Here is a 10,506-nt window from a genome sequence, read left to right as displayed (position 1 = left end):
CTCTGTTCCAATAGCTCCTGTTTCAAAAGGCCTCCAGGATGGCCAGTGTGTGTCTGGGGTTTGTCTCCATGTCTTAGAGCACAAATGTTTTGCTCCAGCTCAGCTACATGTTGTACTCAGCATGAAACATATCTACTTCCAGGCGGCCAAAAATGGTGAAGATTTTGTTTCGAATGCTAATCCCATTGCTAAACCTCTTCTTTCTTATTTTAGAGTCATAGAATGGTCTGGGTTGGAAGGGACCTTAAAGATCATTGAGTCCAACAACCAACCTAACCCTGCCAAAACCACCACTAAACCATGTCCCTCAGCACCATGTCTACCCATCCAGGGATGGAGACTCCACTACTGCCCTGGACAGCCTGTTTGACAGCCCTTTCAGTGAAGAAATTTTTTGCAATATCCAATCTAAACCTCCTCTGGCACAACTTGAGGCTATTTCCTCTTGTCCCACCACCTGTTCCTTGGGAGCAGAGACCGCCCCCCCCCTCGCTACCCCCTCCTGTCAGGGAGCTGTGGAGAGCGAGAAGGTCACCCCTCAGCCTCCTCTTCTCCAGGCTGCACACCCCCAGGGCCCTCAGCCGCTCCTCACCAGACGTGTGCTCCAGACCCCTCACACCTCCGCTGCCCTTCTCTGGACACGCTCCAGAACCTCTATGTCTTTCTTGTCGTGAGGAGCCCAAAACTGAACATGGCACTTGAGGTGTTTTAGGAAGAGACAACCACTCACGCCTGCCCCCCGTGCTGCAAACCCCCCTCCTGGGGGTGGCAAATCACCGCTGGTCCCACCAGGTCTTACCCTTCGAGGCAAAGCCAGGCTTCACCCTTGGTTTGCCAGGGAGCCTTATGCTGGGGCAGAGACCTGAAAAGAATAATTAATAAGATGAAACGACAGACCTTTCACCAGCAACAATGCCCCTCTAATTAGCCGGAGAAAGCGGGCGACACGCTACGTGCACAGGTATGGTTGTGCTCCCCTGGGGACAGCACGGCTCCCCGAGCACGTCCCACCTGCAGAGCTGAGGACAACAGCTACACCCTGATGACTCCGCCTGCTCTGAAACGCTCCTTTTGTGGCGGGGGGCACAATCCAAGCCCTGATTAATTACTATGCGATCGGGCGGCTTTGTGGAGGGTTGAAATGGATGCTTCGACCGGCGCTCACCCCGCGGCTCGCCCGGCGCAGCCCTCCCCAACCGCCTGAAACGCCGGCTGCTTGCCGAAACACGTTTGCCGAGGCTTAACAGATCTGCTGGAGATACAGCAGGCGCACGAAGCACCAGCGTATGCTGAGCACCTCGGCGTACGCATGCATACAGAAAATATATCTGGATTATCAGGGTTTTTTTGGGGGGCAGACTGTGCTGAATTCCATATACGGTTCCTTTCCCTCAAAGCCTTTGTCTAAAACTTCTTCCTCTTCTGTGATCATCATTTTGAGATAGAGCAGGTGTCAGAGACAGCTGTACGTGGCCACCAAAATCTGTCACACCAGGCAAGAGACACCTTTGAGCTCTCAGAAATAATTACTATCAAAGCCAGCGCTTGGCATAAAGACGCTGAACTGCTCGGGTGCATAGTGAGCAGTTACCGTATTTACACACACCTCAAATACATCCATTTCTGCATTTAAATTGGAACTAAAGCAGCACTTTGCTTATTTAATTGCTAATAAGCTTGGCTCTTTCAGCGTGAGCAAGACTCGTACAAGAAGAGGGGATTCGCTTTTGGAAAGCTCGAGAATTTCCTTCGGTTTTTCTCCAGCCTGTACATGAGTTGGGGGAAGTTCAAATTGCCGTCAGCTAAGGCTGCACCCAAATTTTTATTAGCAGAGGGGGAGGGAAAAAGGCTTTTCCTTCCCACAGTTTCCCCCGAGACCGTTCCTGCGCACAGCAGAGAAGAGGCTGCCGAGGAGGGAGGTACCCCGAGCCGCAGCAGGGCAGGATTACCGCCCTGGATGAGTTTGTTGAAGCCGAGTCTCCCCGATGCCCAACGAGCATCCTCCCCACCCAGCCAACAGTCACTCCGAAATAAGCCTTTTCTGCCCTCCTGCAGTTTTTTCTTCCTCGTACGAGGAACTGGGTAATGACAATTTCTTTCCAAGGTTTGAACAGAGATATGCTGTGCCTCAGGTGCTCATTTTTATCACCAGGCTGTGGAACGAACCTCTCTGTTTAGTCCCGTTGGCATTTAACAACACAGACCCCAAAACCTCCCCAGCAGGGTGCAACGAGACCCTCGGGAGCTGGTTTAGAGCTGTGCAGTGCAAACGCCCCAAAGCACAAGAAAAACTATCATTCCACCCCCCCTCCCCTGCCCCATCGCACCAACAGCAGCCGCACAAACCCTCCGGGGAATAGGGCTTTCACCCCAAAAACTCCCGGCCACGTTGGCCTCTCCCCCCCCCGCCCCCCCGCAGCCTTGTCCCCAAATGTGCCGCCCGCCCCTTCTTCCCCATCCCATGGCGGGCAGCGGAGGCAGGCTGTTCCCGGCGTGTCGGCACGGCACGTCTCGCATGAAACCCAGGGCCAGGAACAAGGCAGCTGCCTGCGCTGCCTGTGCGCAACGTGCAGGCTGTGTGCGGTAGGGCTGTACTCGCGGCTTGCCAACAGCCGGGCCGGGAACGCGGTGGGGATGGCGGCTGCCAATGGGAGCCGGCAGGAACGAAGCCATGTGGGAAACTTAAAATGCAAGCGGAGCCGGGGAGTGCGTGGAGCGTCCTTCCCAAGCGCTGCCCCAACTGGCAGGATGGCTGGTTTCGGTCGGTTTTTAGTAATGGGGATGGGTGCGTGAGCGGGGAACGTGGGCGGCGGTATGTTGGGAGAGGGGCTGAGATGAACCAGGGATCAGCAGAGGCATTTATCTGCAATCTGTTTTGAATATATTACTACGAAAGAGATCAGAGACCTGACTCTGATCTTCACCCGTTTCAGTTACGCAGGCAAAAATCTGGAATCTGGATTTTAAAGATGCTCTTTTAGCTGTTACTGAAATCAGAAACAGACTCTACGAGGGAGAGGGAACGTGTAGTTACATCCGTGAAGTTCCTGCGTGTTGCTACCCTGTTCTTCACAGAGCAGATCATTGCTGGAGCGTTCATTAAAGCAACCCAAAATTGATCTTATTTCCTGAAACATTCCACATGCTAAACCCACCTAACAATACTCTTTGGAATCCACCCCACCCCCCCTTTAATTCACAGAGGTTTCTTTTAGATTTGGAAGCCTGTTAAAGCTAGAAAATAATATTAAAGTCAAGAGGTGACACCCCTCCCCAGGTGAGACTTCTCCAAATCTGATTTCTGAGGCACATGGGAATTTCTGCGGAGCGTGGCGCGCTCGCAAGCGGTTTGGGTTTCCCCCCCCCCCAACTTAGCAGCTCCATTCATACAAATACACACCACTACCACCACCTCCCCAGCCTCCCCCCCCCACCAGCAAACCTCCTCCCGGCGAGAAATGTCCCAGCTGGGCAGGGACAGGACCCGCCGCCCCATCGCCCGCCCCCGGGATGCTCAGGGCGGGATGAAGGAGGGATGTGTGTGTCGTCCCCCCCCTCTCCGGGGCACAGGAGTGGCAGCAGGGTGCCGGTCCCCCCCCCTTTTCGTCCCCGCCGGGGCTGAGGAAGCGGAGGGAGCCGCGGAGTTGCTCTGCATATTAATGAGCCGGGAGCAAGGGCAGCGGGAGCGGTTTTAAAAGAGGACAAGGAGAGGAAAGCGGCAGAGCGCAGGCAGGGCGCAGGCAGGGCGACAAGGCATCAGCCCCACCGGGATCCGCTCTCCGCTGTCCTCTCCCCGGCGACATCCATCCCCGCGGACCGGGGGGACAAAGCCGAAGGGAGAAAACCCGTTAACATCCCCGGCGTGCCGTTGGGTACCGGCTGGCTCTCACCATGAAGCTCCTGACAGCAGCTTTGCTCCTGCTGTTCATCGCCATGTGCTTGGCCAGCGCGGAAGGTAAGTTGGTTTATTCCTCTCCCCCCCCTCCACGTAAACCTCTTTTCCAGGGGGTTGCTTTTCCAATGATTTTATTTGCCTCCTGGTAGCCCCCAGTCGGATTTCGCTGTCCCCTGCATGTTGGGAAAAGAGATGTATTGGATCCGTGCGTAAGGTAGCTGTGAGTTTTTTAGAGGTGGAAAGAGAGGTAAAAATACACGCGACAAAGTTGCGTCTTCGTTGCAAGTGAAATAGCCCCAACTCACGGTGTGGGAGGTCACACCGCGTTCGCTGTTATTCAGGAATAGAATAGCTCAAATACCTCCTTCGAAAGGGAGGGTGGTTTTCACAGGGAAAATAGAGCAGAGTCGGATTTGAGGCGGTAGCACAAATTCCACCCAGCGCGTCGGTGTGCATTTTCTGCCGTGCACAAAAACAACGGTTAAAATCCACTCAGCTTTTGTCTGGCTGCGAACGCACCCCAGCATCTGTGCGAGGAGAAAGGACTGAAAGTCCCACAAAGTCCAAGAGAGACGCGAGTGAATGAGAAGGTAGCCGAGGTGTGCGTTTGCTTGCTGAGTTTTAAAGCAAGTTCTGACTCTTTCATTTCCTTTTGTTAAATACAATTACATTTAGTCACAGCAGGTGCACTTTAAAAAGCTCTCTCATTTACTAAGCCTCAGAACAAATATAGTGCTCTAAACCATATATCCCAGAGAGCCACTACCTTTTCCTGGGATAAAGCAAAGAAAATACTTTTTTTTTTTTTTAAGCTGAACAGTATTACAAAATTCAGCTTTTCCCAGCGAGGCTTGAAAGAGCGACGCGAAGTTTGTGTGCGCACACCGGCTGGCGGGGAAGGGACACTTGGTATGCAGGAGGCTTTGCAGGCACATGAGAAAATGCTTTCTCTTGTAGGGGTAAAGTGCAAATGTTCAAGAAAAGGTCCTAAAATAAGATTCTCTAACGTACGGAAGCTGGAAATAAAACCGAGGTACCCGTTTTGCGTGGAAGAGATGATTATGTAAGTTTTCCTTCATTTATTGCTTTCCGTTTCCCTGTCAGCTGAATTGCTTTACCTTATACTGCAAGTTCCCTCTTTGTTCTTTGTTTTTCTCGTGCCCCGGCATGCTAATTTCTGGGAATAGTTATTTGCTCTATCAGATGCAATAAAATGTGCAACTCTGACCAAAAACCCAGCTATCATTTTTCGACACAATTCTTTTTGCTCCAAGAAATATTTACGGAACGGGTAGTAATAAAAGGATAATCATTAGTTCAAGGGAAGACAGGGACAAATCCTACTTCGGGCTGCTGTAAAATCCAGAACTATGTACTCAAGTTGTTCTGGGCACGCAGAATAAGAACACGAGCGGAGTTTGGTCCGTGGTGGTTTCTGCGAGGAAGAGTTATCCCAACCAGAGTCAGATTTTCGCCTGCGTTGTACCAGAGCCATCCCCTCGCATTCGATGGGATTACCCAGCACAGGAACCGCTCGCCTGCCCGTCTCACCGCGAGCCGTGACCGATGCCGCCGTGAGATCTCAAAGCGATGTAGTGACTAACCGAACCGAGGCAGCTACGGGGATTTTTGACATCCCTGATGACCGGCTCAAAAGGAGGGGGTTATTTTAGATTTTAAGATGGTTTGTGGGGTTTTTTTTTCTGTCCTGTTTTGGATATCTTAAGATCCTCCGACAAAGCAGCATCCAACCAGCGTGTGGGGCTGGATAAGGACCAGGAAGGACAGATTAGCCGAGAAGACTGCACCAAGCCCCTCTGCCACCTAAGGGAGGGAAAAAAGGGTCCCAGGAGCAGCCACACCACCGGAACACCAAGGACTGACTTACTCCAGCGTTTGTGCTCCCTCACTGAACGTTTGCCGTTCGCTTAATATCTTAGAAAAGTGCTTTAACAGCAGGATCTGAGTCCTGTCCAGCCGAGCCGGGTACCACCTCCGGCGCTTTGTAATGCCCATGGGGCCAAATCCTGCCCATCTGACTGGCACAACCGAGGAGGTACCACAGGAGCCTGGTCCTGCCCACGCTGAAATGGCTCTCCATGCGCGGCGGAGGGCGTCTGGAGGAGGAACGGAGAGCCAAGCTTCCTTAGGCACCCTCCAGATTTACACCAGAGTCACTGCGAGCAACGCTTAGCTCAGGGGACATCACACCCACCTTTTTGAAGCCCAAATCAGCTGATGGTGACCTGAACAGAAGAATGCTTGCAGAGCATCACCGCCCGAATCAGTTCCTTGCAGCTTTACTTTGTTTGCTTTGACCTTTCAATAGCAGACGGATGGCGTAGAGGGGCACTACCTCTTTGCGTCCCACTCCAGGCATTTGCCCGAAAGCAGCTGGTGGCCCGGCGGGTATAAAATAAATCTCATTAACGCAACATTTTGCTTTCAATCAGGAAGTCGGGAAAGCTGGAATGCTGTCCACGAGCGGGTCGCTCTCCCAGCTGGATAGCTACGCAGATGCCGAGCGATGCTATTCAAGCCCGGAGGGTGTCCCTGCTCTTTGCGTCCCACTCCAGGCATTTGCCCGAAAGCAGCTGGTGGCCCGGCGGGTATAAAATAAATCTCATTAACGCAACATTTTGCTTTCAATCAGGAAGTCGGGAAAGCTGGAATGCTGTCCACGAGCGGGTCGCTCTCCCAGCTGGATAGCTACGCAGATGCCGAGCGATGCTATTCAAGCCCGGAGGGTGTCCCTGGGTTTGCAGGGGCTGTGGGGACAGGGCTGTCCCACCGCTGTCGCTGCCGGCACTGCCTTTCCAGCTACCCTAATGCCGTCTGAAGGCAGCACTGAAAGCAAACTGAAATTAATACTCCGCAAACCAATTGATCCATGAGTCCCTGGACAAAGCACAGAAGAGCTAAATTCCCGCGACTGAGTTTTTGTTGCTGCAGCGATCAGCTAAAAATGAGTCCTCAAAGCTGGCTCCCCTCCTGCCCTCCTCAAAAGCTCTCGTATCTTTTCTTACAGCAAAAACATGATATAAACTATGTTGGGCAGAGAAGAAGTAGGTATGGGGGTGTAGTTTAGGAAGGAATTTGTCTTTGGCCATAAGCCCCCCAGCAGAGCTGTAGTACAGGGGAAGAGACAGCTAAACTGAGCCCTCAGCCTAGTCAAAACCTATCGAGATTCACGGTACATCTAGCAGTGTGTGTGTGTGTCACCTGGAATGAGGAAAAACAGCAAAAAAAATAGGAGGGAGGTTTAACTCTTTCTGCCTGAAAGGATCCAACTGCCCTCCACGTATTGCCTCATCCCAAAGAGGGGGGAACGTGTTGGGGTGAGAGCAGCTGATGGGAAACAGGCACCACTGGGAACCTTTCTCAAGGGACAGCCGAGGTGGATGGCAGTCCCTGCGCCAGCTTGGGATGAACCAGGACCCTTGTGGCCCCGGGGACAGGGTGTTTGTAGGCAGAGGTGCAGCCCCATCAGCCCTGCAGATGGGATGCTTGGGAGCACGAGGCACTGGGGGTCACAGGCTGACCCAGGGGTGCTCGTCACAGCCCTGGAGGCATGGACGTACTGGGGAGGATTTTGGCTCAGGGACCCTCAGACACCATGGAAGGCTCCAGCCACCAAGCCCTGGGCAGCTACGGGACAACTTGGTGCACACCGCTGGAGTGAGCTCATGTCCCAAATCCCACCAGAGGGATGTCACTGGAGTTGTGAGTTCTGGTGCTTCAGTTCCTCCTCCATTCCTCTCAACCGCTTCTTGCAGCCCATCCAGAGAACTCTTCATTCAGAGTATCCGCTCCCACAGCGTCTCTTCTTAGTTACATCCCCTTATGTCTGCTGGGCCAGCATCCCCAAAAGCAGGGCCAAGGCAGCTCAGGGTGTCCAAAAATGCTACCACCCAACCCTGTGCCCGCAGCACCAGGGGATGCACGGGAACCACAGAGGACCATGGGGCTGGCCTAGGAATACCTCCTCTGCTGTCCAGCCTTCAGCATCAAAGCAGAAAACCTACGTGTGATGTCAAAGCAACACATGTCAACCTGGGAAAAGACTCAATTGTTCACCTGAGCAGAAAACCGTGCATCTCCTCCTCCTCAGACCACAGGATCTAGTAAATCCAGAATTGTCCTTCACTGCTTCTGGTGCAAATGGAGAGCTTGCCGCTTTTCAGAAGCGCTCCTCGTCCTCTCCTTCTGCGATTCAGCTTATCCATCGCTTTCTGGAAACACCTTCTATGGTCTGCCAGAAGAGAAAACCCAGCCAAGGTCTGGCATCAGCCAGTGCAGACGGCACAGCCAAGAAGGTGGTTGCTGGATGGAGAAACATCGTGCTGACCTCAAGTCCCTTAAAATTTGCATGTCTTGTGCCTTCGACGAAAGTTTAGTTCCACTCCCATTCAAAGCTGTAGGAAAACTCCCCTTCTCACGTACATGCCGATCCCCAGAGGGGTTGGCTGAGAATGCCCTCGGAGAAGAGACAGTCCATCAGCTTTAGCGGTGACCCTTCCCCTTCCGATATCTGCAGCCACAGGGGCTCTTGGAGGCCTTCCACCGCCTTCCCACACCTTGGGGAACGGGCCACGTCCTCCCAGCAAGCAAACTTAAAGTTACGCCTTGTCTTTTTGTGTCTTTAGCTCACACCTGTTGGAGGTGGAGCAGAGAAGGGGAGCGGGGAAGAAGGTTAATCGAATGGCGAGAACTATTTGAACACCTTCTATAACATTGAAATGGGAAACGTTGTGAGACCCTTCGCTGAGCTCATGCGGGCAACACGCAGAGCTTCACTTCCAGTCAGGCCTGTCCGTCCCCTCTGCACTGGGTGGGTGAGCTGGGAAAGTTTGGAAGGATCTTTTTCGTGTGCTAGAAGATAAACCGCTCCTTTCTGAACCAAATCACAAAAGCAGCCCGTCAGGATGCACAGATATTTCTGGGGTTTCTGCCATCATTTTACTCACATCTCTAGCAGTCCTTAAGTAATTCCTTTATAGTATTTTAGTTAAACTAAAAACCATGTTTCCCTGTTATGGATGATATTTCCAGAAAATGAGTAATTCCAATAAAAGTTGTTGGGTTTTAGTTTTGGGGTTTTTTTGTTTCGTTTTAAATTCACAAAATTAATAGTAAAGATGGAAAACTGCTTGATTTTGAGCCCTGAGAAGTGACGGCAGTCTCGGAGTTTCTGGAAAGCCATCCTCTTGGGAAGAAGCTCCAGGTCTCTCGTGTCACCGTGGTTGTGGCAGACCAACCAGTGATGGAGGAAGCCTAAAACCGTGGGAAGACCTTTGCCATGTTTTGCCTCAGCATCTCTTGTCCTGACAATAAGGGGACACCAGGCGGCTGCTGGTGGCAGGGGGAGAGGGATCAGCCTGTGACCAGGGGAGGCTGAAGCCCCAGCACTGCCTGCTGGGGCTCCGAGCTATTCCGTTGGGCACACAGGCACTCTGCCATGTGCTAGTACTTAAAATATTGCAGACTAAAATAAAAAAATAAAAAATAAATAAATGGAAAAAAAATAATCAGTGAAGCAGGTCTGATCTTTTCTCTTGGACACCGTGCTGTTGAGCGTAAGGGGACCATCTTCTCATGCAAAGACCTTGTGGCTGCCTGAATGAGCCCTAATTAAATCAGCTATTAAGCTCAGAACAAAACATCTAAGACAGGCAGATCAAACTCACTGATAAAACACAGTGGGTAAGTCTTCATCTGGTTCAACCGAGTATAGCGGTGGACAATATTGCACTGTGCTGATTGATAACAGCTGAAGATCTGCTCCGATATTACTACAATAAACTCAAGTATCTGCCATAAACCAGAGAGCATGGAAACCCTTCCCCTGCCCGCCTGGGTGAGCCCCCAGACCGGTTTTGGCATTTACCTGGAGTGGGAACTGGGAACCGGTATTTGCCACGACTCCCGTAACCTGTGCTCGCTTGCCTTGCAGCGTGACCCTGTGGACGCGGGTGAGAGGGGAACAGCAGCACTGCTTAAACCCCAAACGCCAAAACACGGTGAGACTGCTGAAGTGGTACAGAGTATGGAAAGAGAAAGGCAGGTAAGTACAAATTTGCTGAATGGCTGAAGGGGAAAATCTCAGTGGCAAGTTGGGCCATCAGCAGCGCTCAGAGAAAGCCCAGGAAAACGCACGCGCTGGAAATGCTCCATCCAGCACAGAGGATGTATTTCATTACCAAAATTACAGTTATAAATGGACGTTCTTGATGTTAGTTCTTTCCTGCCACACGCAGTCCTCACTTCTATTTTAGGATTAGGCTGTTCTGACTATAAATAGTAATTATTTTCTGTTAAACTATTCATCAGCTGATGTTCTCAGTTATTTACGTACACTCACCTCCCTTCTACGGGTAAAAAGCCAAGATGAAAAGCTGAATTACTTCCACACGGTCATCAGGAAAGCAGTCAGCAGAGCTGGGAAGACAGTGCCCTGTCACACCACCTCAAAATCATCAATATCTGATGACGCAGATCTTTGCCAACTTTAACTCGTGTATTATTCCCAGAAAAACAGCAACTTGCTGGCAAGATGCTCTGCCACCTTCTCCCTTGCAAAGAGGAATTTTATTCAGGTTTTTTTTTTTTTT

General features: G+C 51.6%; 1 protein-coding gene across 1 annotated transcript in view; it reads left to right on the top strand.

The window, feature by feature from the left end:
* Positions 1-3,861: 3,861 nt before the first annotated feature.
* The window catches only part of CXCL14 (chemokine (C-X-C motif) ligand 14), an 8,628-nt gene continuing 1,983 nt past the window's right edge, over positions 3,862-10,506 (top strand). Inside the window, exons 1-3 of the mRNA XM_009891007.1 lie at positions 3,862-3,955; positions 4,853-4,958; positions 9,849-9,959. Coding sequence (XP_009889309.1) covers positions 3,892-3,955; positions 4,853-4,958; positions 9,849-9,959 — 281 coding nt within the window. The 5' untranslated portion in view covers positions 3,862-3,891. The remainder of the gene's footprint in view (positions 3,956-4,852; positions 4,959-9,848; positions 9,960-10,506) is intronic.

The sequence above is a fragment of the Charadrius vociferus genome, unplaced genomic scaffold (genome assembly GCF_000708025.1).
Source record: "Charadrius vociferus isolate BGI_N301 unplaced genomic scaffold, ASM70802v2 scaffold370, whole genome shotgun sequence".
NCBI lineage: Eukaryota > Metazoa > Chordata > Aves > Charadriiformes > Charadriidae > Charadrius > Charadrius vociferus.
This window is presented reverse-complemented; position numbering and strand designations above follow the sequence as displayed.